The 21,445-nt window shown below is 45.8% G+C and overlaps 1 protein-coding gene across 1 annotated transcript in view; it reads right to left on the bottom strand.

Moving 5' to 3' along the window:
• MTAP (methylthioadenosine phosphorylase) overlaps positions 1 to 21,445 on the bottom strand; it is a 392,892-nt gene that overhangs the window by 28,520 nt on the left and 342,927 nt on the right. Inside the window, exons 5-6 of the mRNA XM_085634967.1 lie at positions 17,992 to 18,094; positions 16,330 to 16,569 (exon numbers count right to left, since the gene is read on the bottom strand). Of these exons, the coding sequence (XP_085491093.1) occupies positions 16,330 to 16,569; positions 17,992 to 18,094 (343 nt within the window). The remainder of the gene's footprint in view (positions 1 to 16,329; positions 16,570 to 17,991; positions 18,095 to 21,445) is intronic.

Below are 21,445 nucleotides of genomic sequence, written 5' to 3'. Positions count from 1 at the left end.
ATGACTAAACTTTGCCCTTCATTAAATCCACTGCGGATTCCAAAGCTTGAATATTGTTTTCCCAACAGACTTCACGTAAGCAATATAAATGCTCATTGATTACTTTTGCATACGTCCATCCTCTCTTGGCCTCTATCTCCAGGCGGCCAGGGATATGTTCGCTCAAACACATGACGCAAAGCAGTATTTTATAGTATGCAATGTATTATTTCTGCGTGCACACTACCATGACCAGTGTACACGGATATAAATGCTGCCCGGGTACGCACACATAAGCTTATTAACACAAAATGCGCTCCACTTTCCTACTACCCACACCCTCACTGTAGATTCCGCTTCTGAAACAGTGTGAAGGCAGCTTTGCGGATCTGCCCTGACAGAGTGCTTAAACGAATCGAACAATGATTGCGTTTGCTATCCCAAGATATTGCTTTGAAGAGATATTGTTTATTTGTTCTCGGCATTGATGCCTAGAGCCGCAGATGTAGGGCAAAGGAGAGGCTAGAGCACCCGAGAAAAGGCAATCGATTCAAGGCCCCGATTGGGGAAAAGAGTCCCAGTCAACAACAAGCATTTGCAATGCAATCCGTCTCGCCTTTGGAACCTTATATGCATTTAGCTATGCAGCACATTAGCCTGGTTGCTGAAACATCTACTGTTCTTTAACATGGAGGGAAGTAAGCACCAAACTGCGTGACACGCCAGGTATGGGAACACATGGAGAGAAATATTGCCTTTCAACGGGAAATGGTATAGTCCAAAGCTCTGTTTTTAATATAAAAACAAGGTCTTCAGTGGTCATATTACTGAAAATACAAGATTTTTTAAAAAATAGTGTCGTGTACAGGTGCTTGTGGAAGACAATTTCTATGGACTGGAATCTAGAGAATGCTAAAGTGATTCTGTTATTTAACTGACCTCTGCTGGTCGTTTTCTATCAAGAAAGGTAAACAGAGGCAGTTGCCAGAAAAATTTAAAAAAGAAAGTCCCTCAGTAGAAAGCAATTCTGGTAATTTACTGACCTCTACCGGTCGTTTTCTATCAAGACAGTTGAATAGAGGCAGTTGAACAAGTAGAAAGAGGTTCTGGTATTTTACTGACCTCTACTGGACGTTTTCTATCAAGACAGTTAAATAGAGGCAGTTGAACAGAAAACAAGTCCCTATGCAGAAGCAGACAAATTCTAGGGCTGATCTTCAGAGCACACAAAGTACATACACATATTATAAGTATAAACTAAAGTATATACAAGAGGTCTCGAATGCTCGATCTAAAAACTGCAAGTCAAGACGCTGGATGTAGTCAATGATTTCTATAGTTTTGGATACTTTATTATCGAATCCCACATTAAACGACTGAGGTACCTGGTTTGGAAACCAGACACTATTTCCTCGTAAACCCAGTTTACACCACATTGACCATTTTTGGGCAGGCAGGAATTCATGAAGGGAATGGAATATGGGTATGCGGACGCTTAGTGGGGTGTAGCTAGCTTTAGAAACTTGGGAAATCTCACAACTATGCTTGCACACTTTTACAAACTCCTCACATTCCGCCTTCCAGGCTGGAAAGGGTCAAATTTTCTCTGCAGCGCGGTGTTAGCATAAATCTTTTTCTATGATGTTAGAAGTGGTGAATCACCTTCAGATTTGACTGGGGTTTGGGGGAATAGTTTTCTTCCCAAGGAAAAATAATCTACCTGCAAAGAAAACAAGCATTTACAATGCAATGGTCTTGGCATTGGTAAAGTTAGAGCTATTGGCATTGCTCATGACATTATTTTTGTTTATGTTTTTGTTTTTAAAACATTTAAAGAAACGGCATTGTCATAGCTCTAACTTTACCAATGCCGAGACCATTGCATTGTAAATGCTTGTTATTAATCCCTGACAGCAAACACCGACGGATGCAAAGTGGAGCCCACATAAGATCTATGCAGGCGGGCAACTAGAGCCAATTTTTTTGGGGGGGGGAGGGGGGGGGGGCTACGTCTTCCAGCCATAGGCAGAGTGGCTGTAAGAAGGGGTGGAAACACAACAAAAGCCTCATTAACGAGCAAATGGTCTTTTAAAGACCTGTGAAGTACTCTGGTCCGGCTGCAATTAGAGGGACGCCAGCCCGCTCCCTGTAACCACTGCGGTGGAAGAGAGCTTGCTTTTCAATTTCCAAGCCTGGGAATGGCGGCCGAGAGGAGCTAATGATAGACCTAACCACTGAATCACACTGAAAATGCAGATGGGAGGCGCGGCGGATGCTTCCGGGGAAAGGGGCTTGGCACGGCTTGGAGATGGCAGACACATCAAGGGGTGGGTGGGTGGTTCGATTTCAACTGACAGCGGCCTAGCGCCACGAAGCGGACCTGTGTCTGCGAGCCAGAACAATCATTATAACATTACCCGTTGTCGTCATAGCTGTATTGCCATCATGTTGTTGGGTGTCAAGAGCTGTTTATTGTATTTCTCCTTTATTATGAGCCTACACTGTCGGCCCATAATTGCAGTGCAGGCAATTAACTGCTTTCTGCCCTATTGCGAATGCATTAACTGCAGTTAACGCATGATGAGTGCCCTGAAGAGTCACAGTGACACCTGATCACACCCTCCATGCAATGCTGTTATTGGCTCAGCCACTCACGATCCTTAGAAGGCCACCACTAACTACCGTATGCCTGTATCCAGGGCCACTAGAATTATGTTGGTTATAGGGCTGCCGCAGTTTCCACATAATCCATCATCGGCTGCAAAATGCGCAGTGTTTAACAAAACAAAATGGTTTCTAGCACAAATTGATCAAAAGTTACTAGCAACGCAGCAACACCTGTTGCGTTCTGTGGAACGCCCTTTGCAAAGGCTCGCTGTTCACCACTTTCTGCTGCTCATTGCGGTATTTTGTTGTTAAATGTATACTATCGGGGTGAAAATCTCCCCCCCCCCCAAATAATAAAATAGTACTACCAGAAAATGTCCTGCATTAGTTCACATGATTTACCTTTCCTTGCCGCTTAGTTTAGTCACCTAGAGTCTACACATACATTGGCCCTGCCCGTCGCACAATTCCAGTGGCCCTGCTTGTGTTATAGTGTCAGTGTGGGGGGCACGCAGGAAGAAAGTGTGTTTTTTGGCCTCTGTTGGGTGAGATTAGGGCGATGGGTGCTAATAACCTTACAACCCCTTACTCTCCACATAGTGTTGGGTGTTAACAGTTTTTAATTGTCTACTTTACAGCCATCTGGTGTGATGGTTTAGTTAATACTTACAATGCCTTATTTTTTCTCGTTTTATACGTTCATTACTCTCTTATGTTCACCGGCCTCGTTATAAGTGGTAAAAAAGCAGGGCCAACGTGTAAGAAAGGCCTGAGCGTTGAAACCATGGAGTGAGTTACTCGGTCGCCTTTTTCGCAGGGGCTTGCAAGTCATGCCTGCATGGCTCAGGGTGGGCCGCCTCTCCGCTCCCCGGGAGGGGGAGGGAGGGAGAGCTGCAGCGAGGGTGGGGGTGATGAATGGGGCTGCCATGAGCGCTGTAGTGTGACGAGTGCTGAGATTCACGGGGCGCGCGCTGTCGAGAATGTTTCTGCAGTCAGCCATACAGATGAGACGAGACCTTTCGCGGGGAGGGGGTCAAGGACACGAGGAGAGGACTGCGCATGCCTGCCCCCGCGAGGGCCAACACAGGACTGCCAGAGAACCAGAGCCTGTCACTACTTCACCCTCAAACCGCGTTCTCCCCAGTCTTGAAGGCCTATATAAGTTTAGCTGCTGATCTGGGTGGTTTTTTGCCTCGCATTGTTAAATGCAATGATTAAACGTGCAATGGATGCCTTGATTTAACAGTCTTTGCAAGGTGTCCTCCCGGTTCGTGAACGGGCAACTTCCGAAGACATAGGCAAAGCATCTCGTATGCTGTTCAGACCTCTCTACGTGTACCCTTGTTGCCTCAAACCTTGTTGAAAGAATCATTTTGTTGATTACACTGTACATCAGTCTGAAACCAGCTGAGCTGAGTTTACACGAACTAAAATATGCCTTAAATAAAAATTAAAATAAAGTGCTCGCCCCTTACGTACAACTTTCGAATCGCACATTTTTATAGCCTAATGAAACATACTTGCTTCCTGGCCCAGAAATAAAGCCACGCAAAGGCAGGCAAAACGTAATAGGGAATGGCAGGATAGAAACATGCCCTGATCATCTCCAGGGTCTGCGCCCTCTACAGAGGTTTGCTGTTTCGCTGCTACTCTTCGAGAACTTACCTCATTTCACGCACAAGGCAAGCACACCACTGCGTTTCTCCGAGGCAGAGCAGAAATGCCTCGGAGAAACGCAGTGTCCTTTTCGGATTCGGGGGCGTGTTTGTCTTTTCTCTCCTCCAGCCATTGGCTGGAGGAGAGAATGAGACTTTCTTTAAAAAACACGCCCCCCGATCCGAAAAGGACGGGGCCTAATCGGAGTGACTGACCTCTTCTCCAGTGGCTGGCCAGCATTTACGAGGCCAGCCAATGGAGAACAGGGGAGAAGAGGGGCGGGTGCAAGCCCCTCTTCTCCAAGTCATTAAATCTCCGGACTTCCGGTCTGCTGACCGGATGGTCCCGAGACCTAAAAATGTGCATTTGTAGAGGGGATCCTTTTTTCCCCAGCAGTGAGTTCTCTGCTAAGGAGAACTCCGAACGGCAGGAATGAGATCCCATTGGGAACATCACATGGCCTTCCCACGAATCCGCATGGAAACCTGCACCTGCAGCAGTTTTCCATGCATATTGCTAGGAGTCTTTGTTAATCTTAGAAAGCGGTAAATCAAAATTCAAATGTGTAGGAGCGTAGAGTTACTAAATTATTTGTGAATCAGCCCCAGTATGTGTCTGTTGCTTACACAATGTACATGTCTCCTGGGACTTAGAATGTTTTTGCTGCATGCTAGTGGGAGGATATTGGCCGACATTTGAATACCTAGTGAAATTGATCCTCCATACTGCCTACCACCCCCCCGATCGTGTCTGATGTACCCCTGAAAAGGCACCTTGTATGTTTACACTCTGCCCAAAGCAAGGCATATGCAACAATAAGTACTGTTATGGAGATTGAGCTTAAGTCGTGTGGTCATGAAGCTCCAATCTTCTGAACTGTGGGGTGGCACTTGTGTTATTTATAGGAAATTGCATTGTTTTCATGGCATAAAATATTTGAGTAAATAATTCTGCCACGGATCTTCATGACTTGCATTTGCATCATTTTAAAAATGTTTTAATGCGCCAATGACATTTTCGCATTTATTACTAAGTGTTTCATTAAAAGCTGTCTGGAATAATCCCTGATTCCACCCCCCTCCCCCTCACCAAGAAATGGAAAATACTGTATAACACGTATTTGGGGAATAACAAGCAAGAATCTATGTTCTGTCAACCCATGCGTTTTTACCCAGGTTTCAGCAGCGGGGAGTCTCTGTAATTCTCCACTACTGTACAACAAAATGTGTGGTAAGCAAAATGCAGTTTTTGTGTCGATTAAGCCAGAAAATTAACTTTTTGTTGGGTTTGTGATCAATTAGAGAGTTGTTTACGACACTTTATAGAGTTTGTTCTGCATATACTTTCTTATGTGTGGTTCAGTTTTTAAGTGGGAATCAATAATTGATAACCTAGTATTGGCAGTACTGTTGCTGCAGATCTCTCTTTCACATCTTGTGTAACCCCGATATCCCTCTAAGCTACTTCTGTTCTTTTCTGAAAGCAGAACAGTTCAAAGGAAAGAGAAAGCCCCAGGGGTATTCCAAGCTCATTAAATGCAAAATATTTAACTGCGGCCGTCTGCTTTAATTACAAATAGCGGCTACATTCGATGAAAAAGACAAAATGCGGAGGAAATAAGACCATCACAATAGCTGAATTAAAAAGCTGAAATTTTAAAATGTCCTTAGCACGAGGCACCACTGAGCTAGCCGGTAACCAACAAATATAACAAGTGGGAGGGGTGGGGGGAGTGCACAGAATAGAAGAGACGCCCTGGGAATGCTTCCGAATGCGAGCGCACGAAGCAGCAGCTATTTGCTCTTTTTGGAAGCACATACTGGTGCTTGTGGTGCATCCCTGCGCGCTCCCGCAAGGTGGAAGCCGCCACAAGCACGAGTATGTGCTTCGAAAAAGAGCAGAACGACAGCTAAAGGTCCTCCTATGTAGCGCATGCGCGCTGCGTAGGCAAGACCTAAAAACCTCAGGAAGTCAAGACATTGGTTAGAGGGGAGAAGTGTGTCTCCTTTATTTCTCAAACAGCAGATGCCCTCCTGTTCCAACGAATCTCGGTGTCAATCACCATCGTGTGATTCTGGGCAAATCACTTAATCTCTCTGTGCCTACAAAAAAAATGCAGACGGTAGTTGGGGCAATCGCGCATGAGAGGAGGAAGCGGGCGAGGGCTAACAATAACAATCACTTAGTGAAATCACCTGGGCTGAAACAAGCACCCCAAGGAAGGAAAAAATTAAAGCAATGGACCAATAAAAAGCCAGCATTTCCGATTGCCACAACAAAGAACCAATGGCAATCGATGGGCTTAGTTGAAGCCCATATTGTACAGACATCAGGTCTTGCAGACAGCACATGTGCGCTGGCTAGGCGCGACTTAAAAAGATAAAGGAACTCGGTTCTGAGAGGTGATAATCAGCCAAAGTGGCTTGCTCTACTCATAAATGTCGCTCTTTAACTCCAAGAGCACCACACCAAGGCACCTTTCCCTGTGTCTGCTAAAGATAAATTCAATGTTATGCTGACTGTTTCTTCAAGCTAACCTCCTTGCTTGACCCTCTGAGTCAGGTGAAGCCAGTACTTAATTTGTTCAAATGGTTGCAGGTGGTGGACACTGACACTTTTTTCTGGGGATGAGGAATTATTTTTCATCATTAGCTCTTGATTCCTACCAAGAGAGAGAAAGGCAGAAAAAGGAGAAAGAACGAGGCAAGAATGAAAGGAAAACAGTGGAAAGGGGAAAACAAGCAAAAATAAAAAAGAACCTGCAAGAGTGATATAAAGAAACAGAAAATCTATCTAGGCTGGTGGAAAAAAAAGAGACAAAAGGTGGAATCAAAACTAGGCAAAGTTTCTATGCTTAAATATAGGAATGTAGGCACTGGAATTATGCAGCAGGGTAGGCCCAAAATGTGCGGTAGGGTTGAGTAAATTATGCGCCAAGAAAAGGGAAATTATGCGGCGCAATGCGACACTTTTTGTGAGAGTAATACTTCATTATTTTATCATAATTTTTACACCTGTTAACACTATCTGGGCAATTGTTGCATCTAATACTTCATTATTTTATCATTTTTACACTTGTTAACAATATCTTGGAATTCGTTGCATCTCACTAGTACCAGCTTATCACACAAATATGGCAATAAGCAACAAAAAGGTGACCAGTCAACCTTTGCAAAGGGCCTTTCACTGTGCAGAAATGTCTATTGCTGTGTTTTTAGTAATTTTTTAACCTTATGAGCTAGAAACAAAATTTTTTGTTTTTGTTAAAATCTGCAAATTATGCAGCAGGTGATGGATTATGTGGCAAATGGGGCACATCTATAATTATGTGAAAAAACGCACAATCGCATAGTTCCAGTGGCTCCTTATATTGGCATTTGAAAGCGTTAACAGCAAGCGTCAAAGAGAAATTATGAGCCCCTGTACTTTATTCATAGATTTATTAATAATATTATTTTTCTTTACAAATTAAGCACTGATGGGGCTTCTCCTGGTATTGGTTTCTCAGCTTCCCAGGCACCGGCACCTAAACTCAAACTTTCATTGTCTTCAGCTTCTTTCCGAACTCTTGACAGACTTGAGAGAACAAATGTGACGGCCGCGTGATAAAAACATGCTACATTATGGTCATTTCTGTGATAATTTCATTCATTTGGTTAGGCTCCTTCTTCAACCCAAGCACCATTCGACCTCGCTTCTGCCTGACCACCAGTCTCTGGGTGGACTACTAAAATGCGGTTTCTAGGTCATGATGTGGGGCAGAAAGGCCACTCTTAAACCTGATGTCTTACCTTTTTGCCCACTGACTACTGTTATCACCGGGAAAGTGAAGTGGGATACTAAGGCCCTTTTTGGAAGCATTCCAACATTTTTTAAACCATGGAGAGGTACAGCAGTCTTTTTACGCATCTCCCTGATGTTTCGCAGGGGTAATCTTGGTAGGAAGTACTTTAGATGGAGTAACACTTCTTTGTTTCCATTCCAGACACCTTTGCTCAAAAAGTGCTTGCTTTTCCTTCAGGTATGTTAATTTGCTTGGTTCAATGACTGACTTTCTTATAGAGCGCCTACACTGTCTACATCATCGTAATGTTCAACGGATACTCGCAGATTCACTACTGGTATCCTAACACTGCACAGACACGTGCCTCTGGTCTAAAAGATACTGTGGCCTCTTGATGCATTTGACTATTTCGTTCTGCAGTGCCCTACATTCTCCTTCCAAGCAACTATTTATGCACAGCGCTGCTGAGAATTCCTTATCTTCTGTGACATTTTCTGTTCTCTCCTCATGCGAGTGCGTCAGTCACTTGACTGGGCACAGTACTTGCAATCAAATATAAATGGCTCCGATTTTGCCCTGACAGCTCGCCACAAAAGGATACCTGTCAGCAGGGTCGCATTGGGAAGGGGGGCAATCGGACATTGGTCGATGGGCCGGTGCCTCAGGGTCACCTGGGGGCCAGTTTTGGGACCTCTGTAAGCGGGCCAAAGAGACTTCCCCACTCCCAGCCAGTCCACTTTAATGTGGAGCCAGAATCACAAAGTACTCCCCAGACATGCTGTAAAGTGTGGCTGGGGTCCAAGTGTTGCTGTAGACGTCGGGGCATTCTCACCTCGGAGCACTGCCTCGCATGCTCAGCCAGAGGCCACTTCTCTTACCCCCATTACAGCCTCAGGGCATTTAGCTCGCAAGGGAGGTGCCAAAGAGAAGCAGTCTTATCCCCCGCAGGGCTATTAATTTTAGACCTTGGGGGGGGGGGGGGAAAGAAGAGTGTGTTGCAGGGGCCTCGCAGGGAGGCAGGTGATATTTGGCCATTCTCACCTAAAACACTCCCCCCCCCCCACTCCCTTCCTGAGCATCAGCAATGTGCTTTTTGACACCACCTTGCCAGCTAAATGCCCTAAGGCTATAATGGGCTGGGGAGGGTGTAAGAGAAGTGGCTCCTTAGCAGCCACGTGCTGCACCTCAACCCCAGTGTCTTTTAGGCCTTGTTGTGGGTGAATAGAGGATTGCATATATTTGAATGTAGCTCCATGGTCAGAGCTGCAGACGTTGAAACTGGGTTTGATTCCCAGCTTTAGCTCAACATCCTTTGATTCTGGGCACATCACTTGATATCCATACTGAAAATGAATTTGATCTTGTGTAATGTAACTGGTGCTCATGGCCCCAATGACTTCCGGGCTAGTTCATGCTATACAAAACTATAACAAAAAATAACGAAAAGTTTCTTACCTGTCGGTGTAGTTTTGCAGCTTGAAGATCTTTCCGGATTCACTATGCTGTGCATTATTCCGCGATCTTGTGGTTGGGTCCGGATTCGTAGTCTTTTCTTTTTTTTTTTTTTTTTTTTTGTAGCCCAGGTGGGCGTCGACGTCCACCATTTGGTGCACCTCCCGTGACGTCGTCGTGCTTCCTGCGGAAGTCCCACCTTTGGGGCGCCATCTTCGGGTTCTTTTTTCCCTTTTTTTTTTTTTTTTTTTTTTTAACCCTAGGCGATTGATTAATCCTTTTGTCCATATTTCTGTACGTTTCCACTTCTTTGATCCTATCCATTTCACCCCCTCTTCCTCCAGCCTCATCTTCCTGGCGGAGGTGGGTGGGTTCGCTAGTGAATCCAGAAAGATCTTCAAGCTGCAAAACTACACCGACAGGTAAGAAACTTTTCGTTTTGCAGCGTGAATCTTTCTGGATTCACTATGCTGTGCATAGATTTTGTAGCGGTTTTCCTATTTTTGTGGTGGCTGGGTGGAAGATGATCGCTGGTCGTTGAAAATGTGTTGTAGCACCTTCTGCCCGACCTGTGCTTCCTTATTCATTTGAATGTCCACGCAGTAGTGCTTTGTGAACGTGTGCACAGATGCCCAAGTTGCTGCGAGACAAATGTCTTGGATGGGCGTGTTTGCCAGGAAGGCAACTGTGGCCCCCTTCTTCCTTGTGGAGTGAGCTTGGGGCCCCTCCGTTAGCTCCTGTCCCGCCTGTTTGTGACAGAATTGAATAGTGAGGGCAATCCACCTAGCGATGGTGCCCTTGGTGACTGGTCTACCCATGAAGCTAGTAGCAAAGGACACAAACAGCTGCTTCGACTTCCTGAGTTCCTTGGTTCTTTCAATGTAGTGCATCACCGCTCTCCTGGCATCGAGGGTGTGCAGGGCCTTTTCTGCGTTTGTAGTCGGGTTTTGGAAGAAACTCGGTATCTGGATACTCTGATTCATGTGGAACGCCGACACTACCTTGGGCATGAAGTGTGGGTCCGTCCTCAGGACTACCCTGTCTTTGTGAATTTGAATGTAGGGCTCCTGTAGCGTTAGTGCTTGAAGCTCGCTCACCCTGCGTAGTGAGGTTATGGCCACTAGAAAGGCAGTTTTCATCGTCAACATTTGTAGAGTGGCCTTGTGAATGGGTTCAAACGGCGCCTTCATGAGCTCCGTCAGAACCACGTTTAAATTCCATGCCGGCGGCGGCAACCTTTTCGGGGGTGCCATTCTTTTGGCTCCCTCCATGAATCTCTTCACCACCTGCGAGGTGAAGAAGCTTCCACCCTTCTCACCTCTGGTGTAGGCAACGATCGCTGCTAGGTGTACCCTTAGGGAGCTCGAGCAGAGGTTACTCTTTAGAAGGTGTGTGAGGTACCTCAGCACAGTTGAGTCTCTTGTCATTCTGTTTTGCAGGCCCTTTTTCCTGCACCACACCGTGAATCTCTTCCACTTTGCGCTGTAGCACTTTCTTGTAGTAGGTTTCCTTGCCTCCCGTAGCACTCGCATAGTGCTCTGAGGTAACCTTAGGTGTGCGAACTCTAGGTCTTCAGGAGCCATGCTGCTAGGTTGAGTGTCTCTGGCTCTGGGTGCAGGACCTCCCCGTTTTGCATTGAGAGCAGGTCTTTTCTCCTCTCGAACCTGTACGGTTTGCCTTGCGCCATTTCTTGAATCTGTGAGAACCATGTCTGCCTCGCCCACTGTGGAGCCACCAGGATCAGAGTCATGTTGCTGGTTCTGCACTTGTCGAGCACTCTGTGCAACAGGGGTATCGGTGGAAAGGCGTAGGCAAATGTCCTCCACCAGCTTATCCATAGGGCATTTCCCTTGGATTGCTGATCTGGTTGCCTGGACACGAAGCTTCGGCATTTTGCATTGTGGCGTGTTGCAAATAGGTCTATTGTGGGAGTCCCCCATCTCTGGAAGATTTTCTCCGTTTCCTGGCCATTGAGCTCCCACTCGTGTGATGCTGAGGTCTGTCTGCTTAGCCAGTCTGCCTCCACATTGTCCTTCCCTGGTAGGTGAATTGCCAGTAGATCTATTTTGAGAGGTATGGCCCATCTCCAAATCTCCTGAGCTAGGGATGAGAGGGGAAACGACTGTGTCCCCCCTTGTTTGTTGATGTAGAACATCGCCGTGGTGTTGTCTGTCTGTACCAACACCCTCTGGCCGAACAGGTGCCTCTGGAATGCCTTCAGGGCTAACAGTATCGTTTTCAACTCGAGGTAGTTGATGTGGCGGACCGCGTCTGCTGGAGCCCATAGACCCCTCACTCTGAGGTTGTCCATGTGCGCTCCCCATCCCTTCTGCGATGCGTCCGTGGTAATGGTCATTGTTGGGCTTGGTGGTGTCAGGCTTCTCCCCGTTGTTATGTTGTCTCTGTTCCACCAAGTTATCTCCTCCTGCACTGCGTGCGTAACAACCACTAGATCCTCCCAACTTCCGTTTGCTTGTGACCATTGCTGTTGCAGCCATTCCTGGAATGGTCTCATGTGCAGGCGTACATTCGGCACCAGCTGGATACAGGACGCCATCATCCCCATCATCTTGCTCACCGCCCTCACTGTCAGAGCTCGCCCCTTCTGGTAGAGCTGCGTCTCCTTCAGTAGAGCATCTGTCCTCCTGTCGCTGGGCACTACTGTACTGTTGAGGGAGTTGATCTTTGCCCCCAGGAAAATCTTTACCTGTTCCGGTTCCAGCGATGATTTTCCCCAGTGGATGGAAAATCCCAGATTTGTGAGGGTGTCCGTTACGCGTTTTGCGTGCCTCTCGCACTTCTCGCGTGAGTTTGCCTTGACCAGCCAGTCGTCCAAGTAGGGGTATACGTGTATTCCCTGCTTTCGTAGGTGTGCCGCTACCGCCGACAGGCATTTCGTAAAGACCCTTGGCGCAGATTTTAATCCGAAGGCCAGGGTTGTGAACTGGTAGTGTTCCTGTTCGATGTTGAATCTTAGAAGGCCCTTGTGCCTTCTGTTTATTGGGATGTGAAGGTAGGCATCCTTGAGGTCCACGGTGACCATGAAGTCCCCTTCTCTTATCTGTGGCAGTACCTCCTGCAGTGAAGTCATTTTGAACCTTTGCGTTCTGATGAACTTGTTTAGGTAACGGAGGTCCAGTATGGGTCTGAGGTCTCCGTCTACCTTCGGCACCACGAAGTAGTTTGAGTAGACCCCTTTGTTGCGTTCCCTGAACGGCACCGTCTCTATGGCTCCCTTTTGTAGGAGTTTCCGCGTTTCTTCTCTGAGTATTGCCAGTTCTTGGGCCGATCTCTGCCTTCCCTTCGGCTTCCTGTTTGGAGGTCTTTTCTCCAAGTCTACGCAGTATCCGTACTGCACGATGTTCCGTATCCACTTGTCTGTGGTTATACGCCGCCACTCCTGAAGGTAGAACCTCAGCCTTCCGCCTACTGGTGATGTATGCTCGTAGGCTCTTGAATCTTCTCTTCCCCCTGATGACACTTTTTTGCGCCTCACCCTTGGGGACCTTACGAGGGTAGGCGTCTTCTTGCGTGCTGAGTCACTTCGAGGAGGGCTGATCGCCCCCTCTCCTCCTTTGGCCACGTCCGTTCCCTCTCCCGCGAAAGGACTGGCCCCGAGGTTGATATTGCCAGTTTTGCTTCTGCTGACTTTGTCCGTGACCTTCGCCCTGCTGACCTTGCTGGAACGCCTGGTGCGACGTCCCCTGTTGGCTTCCACCCCTACCGTAGGGTCTCCTCGAGGGATTTCCTCGTCTCATTCCCCTCAGCTGTAGGGCCCCCATGGACCTCGCTGTCTCGTTTTCCTTCTTGAGCTGGGTGAGCTTTTCGTCCACCGTTGCTCCGAACAGTGTCTCTCCGTTGAAGGGGGTGCCAAGGATGTTGTTCTGCACTTCCGGTTTGAATCCCGAGATTCTTAGCCATGCATGCCTCCTCTCTGTGACCCCTATGGCCATGAGTCTTGCTGAAGTCTCTGCCCCATCCAATGCCGTCTTTATACAGGAGTTGGCGATGTTCTTGCCTTCATCCACCAGGTGAGAGGCTCTCTGGCGGTACTCTTCGGGGAGGTGCTTTACTAGCTCCCCCATCTCATCCCAGTGTTGGTATTGGTGTCTATTGAGGAGTGCATTCGAATTCGCCATGCGCCAGTGCATTGCGGCGTTCCTCTCGACCTTTCTGCCTGTGAGGTCGATCCTCCTGCTCTCCTTATCCGGAGGTGGGCCCGAAGTTGCTGGAACGTTGGCCCTTCTCCTGGCCGTGGAGGCTATGATGGAGTCTGCGGTGACGCTACCCTTGATGTAAGGTGGGTCCAGGGAGGAGTGCTTATATTTCTTCTCTGTCCTGGGCGTGATCGACCGGCAGGTGGCAGGCTCCTTGAAGGCTTCTCTCCCCTGGTTCATCACGCTTTGTAGCATGGGGAGGAACTGACTCCTAGTCTGTATGGGCAGCAGTGTTTCGACGAGAAAATCGGCTTTTGGCCTCTCCTCGTAGAGTTTGACGCCGAAGGCCATTGCTGCGCTCTTCACCACCATATTGTATACCCCGATGTCGTCGGGTGGCGAAGGCCTCGAGGGGTACGTGTCCACGGCCTCCTCAGGGTTTTCGGTGTCGAGATCGTGCCATTCGACGTCGTTGCTGGTAGATGCCGCCGATTCGTAGAACGACTGTTGGTCTTCTTCCTCGGCTTCTTCCTCATAATAGGGCTCCTCTTCTTCCTCGAGATCCCTTGTCAGCCCTTCGGCGTCGAACTCGCCTTCGACCTCGACGACGTCCGCCGATGAAACCGTTGGAATCTTGAATTCCTTCATCCTGGCGTCGAACTCCTTCTTCCTTTGAAGGATGTTCTCCATTTCGGCCTCGAGCCGCCTCTTCTTTTTCTCCATTTCGGAGATGCTTTCGGCGTCGACCGCGGGTCTCTTCGATGAAACTTGCGTCGACGTCGAACGTTCTTTCTGCGTCGATCGGCCAGTTTCATGGGACGATTTCGACGACCCTTGCCTTTCGGCGTCTTTCTGCCCCAGGGAGTCCTTTTGTAAGGATCCGCTGGGCCTTTTGTCCGAAGTTCCCCCTTTGGACGTCGAAGTTTTCGGCGCCGGGGTTCCCTTCGTGGACCTTGACTCAGTTTTTCTCGAGTCACCCTCGTGTTTGAGGTGTCTTTTGATTTGCGCTCGACGATTCTCTTACCTCGTCTTCTTTTTTCTTGTCGGTCTCTACGACCGTGAAGTTTTCGGCTGTCTCGGCGACGTTGTCCTCGTCGTCCGTGTCGAGGCCCAGCTCGTAGAGTGTCGGGGGTTTCCCTTTGCCATCCATGTTGGCGTTGGCTCTTCTCTGCCTCTCTCTCACTCTGAGTGTCTTCGGCGCGAAGGCTGAGCAGGCGTTGCAGTCGATACTCCGGTGATCCACCGGTAGGCAGAGGTTGCAGACCGGATGCTGGTCTTTCTGCGCGAACTTGTGGTGGCAGTTTGGGCAGAACTTGAATGGCGTCTTGTCCATTTCGCTCAGGGTCTCTGAGCGTGCATTCTCCAAGGCTGTCGAAGAAAAAAGGTTCGCTGGTCCTCTTTCTTCGCGCTCCTTTCTTCCTTCTTCCTCCGAGTGAATTTCTGGAGCTTCCCGATGACGATCCAGACCCAACGGCGGAAAAAAGAATCTGAAGATGGCGCCCCAAAGGTGGGACTTCCGCAGGAAGCACGACGACGTCACGGGAGGTGCACCAAATGGTGGACGTCGACGCCCACCTGGGCTACAAAAAAAAAAAAAAAAAACAAAGAAAAGACTACGAATCCGGACCCAACCACAAGATCGCGGAATAATGCACAGCATAGTGAATCCAGAAAGATTCACGCTGCAAAACCAGCAGATTCCAGTGAGACTAACCAGATGTGGAATGTGGGCCATTTTTTTGGGAGTGCCCGGGCCTAATTGTGATCCCAAACCGACCCTGTCAGACATAAATATATATACTTTTTTTTTTTACTAATGTGCAATCCTCTGCCAGTACTGTACGGTGATAGTGGGCAGATCAATTTACCTTTGTGGGTATGCGAGCGCCCTTAAACTTGTGAGTTTGTGACTCTTCACTAATTCTTATCTGATACTTTTCCACAATGGAACTGGTCTGAGTTTTAGTGCAGCAAAGGGCTGGAGTAAATTGATATCTAAGGTGGGAAGGGCATCGACTCATCTGCATACCTTGGTGTGGGTGCAAAGGAAGGGGTTTATACAAGTGGAAAAATGACTACCCATGGGAGATAAAAAAGTCAAATAGAAAAATATGTATTTGATCATCGTGGATCTGCCCACAGTGCGTACCATGTGCAATTACACATTGGGCAATAGCAGTAAATCTGTACCTGTGAGGAAGTTCCCTTGTGACAGCCCAAGGTATAGTCTCCCACACCCTCTGATACATTATTTGGGTGCTCAATTACAACATCTAAAAGCTAGTCTTCACGCACAGTTACGGCATACTCCCTTCCATAGCACACATTTATTAACACCAGCATAATGACATTTCAAATAATTACTGCTATAAGGTATTTGCATCTGTGAACCACGCGTGGATTAAGATGTGCTTTGTGTTAAAGCGAGCAAGGTATATATGCATATATGTTAAATAAAGTCTCTAATTTACAACAGAAATTCAATTGATCACTTAATATTTATAACAATATGAACATTGCCGATTAAATTATTTCTTAAATCACTGAGTAACTTATGTGGGAACTTTACAAATTATTTGTTACATTTGTAGATGAATGTAAATAAATATTCCTCAGAGAGGGATGCAACAATTCCTTTAGCAGTTGTTCTGCACTCAATTAAAACGTCGCGATACGGCCCAATATTATACTCACTGCTTCTTCATGCTCCTTCCAACAATCATAGTCTGTTGCCATAGCGACACTTGCATAGCAGATGCCAGCCTCTTTAGCAAGGACTACTTCTGGGACTGTAGACATGTTTATGACATCAGCTCCCCAATGGCGAAACATCAAGCTTTCTGCCCGAGTACTGAAGCGTGGCCCCTCAATGGTGATCATGGTCCCTTTTGGGTGACATTTTATCCCAAGCTTCTTTGCAACTTCCATTAGGACCTGAAAAGGACATGTATGCACCGTTATCTTTCAGACCATATACCTCAGTGTTAAGGTGAGGCTTCTAATAAATTGCCAATGCGTTGAGTAGTGACAAAGTAGGCCTACATTTGATGCAGTATGTAATACGCCATAGGACCCATTTATCCCCTAAGATGATCACTCAAAACAGCTCATCACAAAATAGCTATTGAGATACAACATACACAAAATATCTACTGCATAGAACATGGCTGCTCAAATTAGCTGCAATGGAGATCCTGAACATTCATATGTTGTTTAGAGCCTCTCTTTCACATCCTGACTGTTGAGACAGAAAGTGTTGATTAGATTGCTCAGCCTACAATGTTTACATTAAGAACTAAAGGTACCCCTGAAGCTCTTATCGAGCAGGAAATGCAGACTTAATGCCGCGGTCACATCTAGAACAGTCATTTTCAATTCGCCCGACACTATACGCCAACATTCTGGTGGGACGGGGGGGTGGGGGTACCTAATCTGTGCCTAGGTTTCATTGGCTTATCATCTGTTTTCTTTTTTTTTAGAGGGGGGGGGGGGGGGGGGGGAGTTGGTATGCTGCAAACCTGTATTGAATCTTGTTGACGTATGGGCCTTTGGGCCAAGCAGTACCATGAATAAAACCGGATTAAAATTTATTAAAAAAGTAAAAAGAACTAAACGTCCTCCCTTTCCGTTCTCGGAAGATCCTCTCTTTCCTTTCTCATGATATCAGTCTCTGGCACCTGTGCACTTGCTTAGTTTCTCCCAAAACCATGTGATTCGCATGGTAGGCCTGGTTGCAAAATGCAGTGGGACTGTCTTAGACTTCAGTGGATGGAGTAAAGGCAGTCGGGGTATGTAGTACCCTCCTTCACAGTGGTTCATACAAACCCATTTAAATGTTTTTACTTTTCCAAAAACAAACTCCCAAAGCAGGAGTTTGGTTTGGAAAAGTCAAAAGTAATTTTACTCCATTGGCATACATCTGGTGGTCAACCCAACTCAAAGTTGGTCGGGCAGACAGTTTTGAAGACTGGGTACTCAGTCTCCACCAAACTCTAAATCAGGCCCTATTTGTTTGTGCCTTGACCTTGCTTATAGCAACACTCACTTTTATTTGGCTGTGGAGGACCTCCTTATCGGCTGATGCTGAGATAGCTCTCATCACACACACACACACACACACACGCGCAAACTAAACTAAGGTTAAAGTGATACTATAGTTAGGTGTAGAAAATTAGATAACACAATGTTTGAAACCTGAAAAAACACTAAAATTCGGTACAAAAACCTTCTGATTTTGGATAGATTAAGAGAGATTGGTAATTTTCCGAAGTAATGAACTGCAGTTCGGTTCAATGTATCTGACAAATGAGTAAATATAAAATGCTAAATATCTTTACAGTTATATGGGCCTCTCACCTCTCTTGTTTTGTTGCAAAAAGGTTCCGCCATTGGAATATGGCATACCCCTGGAAGGCAGGCCGGACTCCCATCGTAGAAAGTTTGATGTCTTTTGGTAGTCCTGTAAAGGTAAAAGAGAAAACGCTGTTTAATTGAACACATGTTAATGGAACAAAACTAAAAAAGACATTAATTGCCTCCAGAACAATAACTTAGGGCTAGATGTACGAAGCATTTGTGCACTTTTTGGGAAGTACAAAGCCCAAATTTAGGTTTTGCGATTCAGTATTTGGAAGATGCATGTTGAGGGCGTCCCTTCCTAACACCAACTTGAAATAGTATGTATGAAAGTTTTGCAACCAAAATGTGTTTGCAAAACATTCATCATCATCAACAAACTTTATTCGGTTTTATGGGTAAAACCATAAAAGTCAATCAAACATGATTAAAAACGTGTTCCACAATACAGGTTAACAACTGTTGATACATCAAATTACACTGGGTTTATAATTAAAATACATAATTAAAATACATAGATTACAGTGCAGAAATTATTCACAACTTGACCCGAGTCTTATGGATTCCCTTAAAAAATTAAGAGGGACAAAACAGTATCTGTAGAAAGAAGTTGTAAAAAGATGAAAGCTGGTCTAACACTCCTGAAACCAGCCTTTTCAGGATAGGGATAATAAATAATTTTCTGGGAAGATCATTAAAACTGCAGATCATTACAAAGTGCATAATGTCCTGAGGAGACTCTCTGTCGCAGCCACAGGGCATGAGACACTGACCTCTGTGGGAGCCATGCGGTTGAGCCAAGAGATAGTGGAAAAGATTGAGCCGAAACCTCGTTAATAAAAAATGATCGTAAATGCTTTTAAGCCCTAAAAGATATGGTTCGGTGGTTGGCACCGTTTTTAACATTGTGTGCCAACGCACACTGGACTTGCACATCTCTACTTCCTCTCTTGCGCAACGACTCCTTCTTGAAAAACACTCTTTGGCCCATGCATAGTCCCTCTTACATATACTCTCTGGTTTAGTGAATAGTTCTGCTCTGCCTAGCCTCAAAAGGCCTACTCTTATGTACTGAAGCCATCGAATATGCAAAAGATGGTCAAGCAAAAGACAGTTCTTTAAGATGTGTTTACTAAGTGTATTTTCCTGCTTGGCCCAAATCCTGAGCCATAATGCCAGGGGACGAAAGCCAATTCATCTGAGAGGAAAGGCATCGCAAGTTCTTCATGCACAACGTACGAAGAAATAGTTTGCGGCACAGAAAGGGCCCGTCGCAGGAAAGAGTTTTCGGTGATTTGCAGGGCCCGACCCTAATATGACCCTAGATCTTGCTCCCGTAACTGGCCTTTGAAATACATTTTGCTTGGTAAATCTTCAAGAGTGCCCTATTGGTTTCCCTCCCACTCTGGTGGCAAAGTTAAAAACAGCTGCAGAAGATTTCACTAGTTCCCCAGTCTTCCGAGTAAGCAAGGGGAACCAGCTCAAGGAGTCATCAAACAAAACCCCCACATAGGAAAAGGCGTTAGTCTTGGGTATTGGTGATGATCCTAGCTTAAAGGTAAACTGCTTTGCTGTACGAGGTCCCACCTGCATAATAAACGATTTTCAGTGGTTAACCGTCAAGTCCTCCATTACGCGAGTAAAAGAACTCTATAAAAGTTGTAGGCCCCTCGCTGTCCTCGCCATGAGGACCGCTTCGTCCGCGTATAGGAGGACTGGCAGACTGCGCTTGCCTATCTGGGGACAATCGGCTTTTGTGGCCAAAAGGGCCTTCTCTAGAGAGTTAATATATAAGTTAACAAGCATTGGCATAGCCAATAGGTCTCGCCTTTGGGACCTTATGTGTTTAGCCAGAACTTTTGGCTATGTTGTGGGGCATTGTGGCTGCTGTGCATCATGTTGAAAAGTCATAATAAAAAGTGTTAAGCATTTTGTGTTACTTTTATACAAACCAAGACGACATTATATACAACTGAACAACCCGATTAAAAAAAGATTTTAACATAAAAAATGTCTTCTAGTTTTTTTGTACTTGCACTGCTGGCAACTTCTTTCTGCCTGTTCTCATGCTGGTTTGTTATAATTTTTTTTGTTATGGGGAGTGGGGCATATATACCGGGAGAGTGGACCTTTGAAAACAGTAATTTAATTAGAACACGAGCAGCGGACGGACACTAGGAGAGAATCAACAGATGCCAGATTCCGAGGGCAAACTGACGTGATGTGTACGTGATGCTTAGGTGGTGCGCTCATGCAAAATGGTGGTGGTGAGTGATGTTTGGTACTCAGGTGGTGCCACTATATGGTAAGGAATGGAGGTACGTTGTGGATTGTGGAGTTGAAATATGTTGTTTGGTGTGTAATTATGTGTGTGTATTGGAAATGTGTTGAGTTGAATTGTGTGGCCTGGGACTGTGGTGTTGTGTGAAATTATGATTACTGTAATTGTGTCATGGTGTGGAGTGCATTTATGTTGATTGGTGGCATGTGGCATAGAGTGCATTTATGTGGAGTGTATTTATGTTGCATTGAGTAGAGTGCAATTATGTGCAATTATGTGGTGTGTTATTATGTGGCACTGAGTGGTATTCTGTGGAGTGTATTTATGTTGCATTGAGTAGAGTGTAATTGTCGCGTGCAATTATGTGGTACTGTGTGGTATTATATGGCGTGTATTTATGTTGCATTGAGTAGAGTGTAATTATGTGACGTGTAATTATGTGGCACCGAGTGGTATGTGGGGTGTATTTATGTTGCATTGAGTAGAGAGTAATTATGTGGCGTGTAACTATGTCACACGGAGTGGTATTATGTGGAGTGCATTTATGTTGCATTGAGTAGAGTGTAATAATGCGGCGTGTAATTCTGTGGCACAGTGTTATGTGGAGTGTATTTATGTTGCATTAAATAGTGTAATTATGTGACATGTAATTATGTGCTACTGAGTGGTATTATGTGGAGTGTATTTATGTTGCACTGAGTAAAGTGTAATTATGTGGTGTGTAATTATGTGGTACTGAGTGGTAATATGTTGAGTGTATTTATATTGCATTGAGTAGAGTGTAATTATGTGGCACGTAATTATGTGGCATTGTGTGGTTTTATTTGGAGTGTATGTTGCATTGAGTGCAGTGTAATTAGGTAGCATGTAATTATGTGGCACTGAGTGGTATAATGTGAAGTGTATTTATGTTGCATTGAGTAGAGTGTAATCATGTGGTGTGTAATAATGTGGCACTGAGTGGTATTATGTGGAGTGTATTTATGTTGCATTGAGTAGAGTGTAATTATGTGGTACAGTGTGGAATTATATGGAGTGTATTTATGTTGCATTGAGTAAGGTTTAATTATGTGGCATGTAATGTGGAACTGAGTGGTATTATGTGGAGTGTATTTACGTTGCATTGAGTAGAGTGTAATTATGTGGCACAGTGGTATTATGTGGAGTGTATTT

This window comes from Triturus cristatus, chromosome 2_1 (genome assembly GCF_964204655.1).
Source record: "Triturus cristatus chromosome 2_1, aTriCri1.1, whole genome shotgun sequence".
In the NCBI taxonomy this organism is placed as follows: domain Eukaryota; kingdom Metazoa; phylum Chordata; class Amphibia; order Caudata; family Salamandridae; genus Triturus; species Triturus cristatus.
This window is presented reverse-complemented; position numbering and strand designations above follow the sequence as displayed.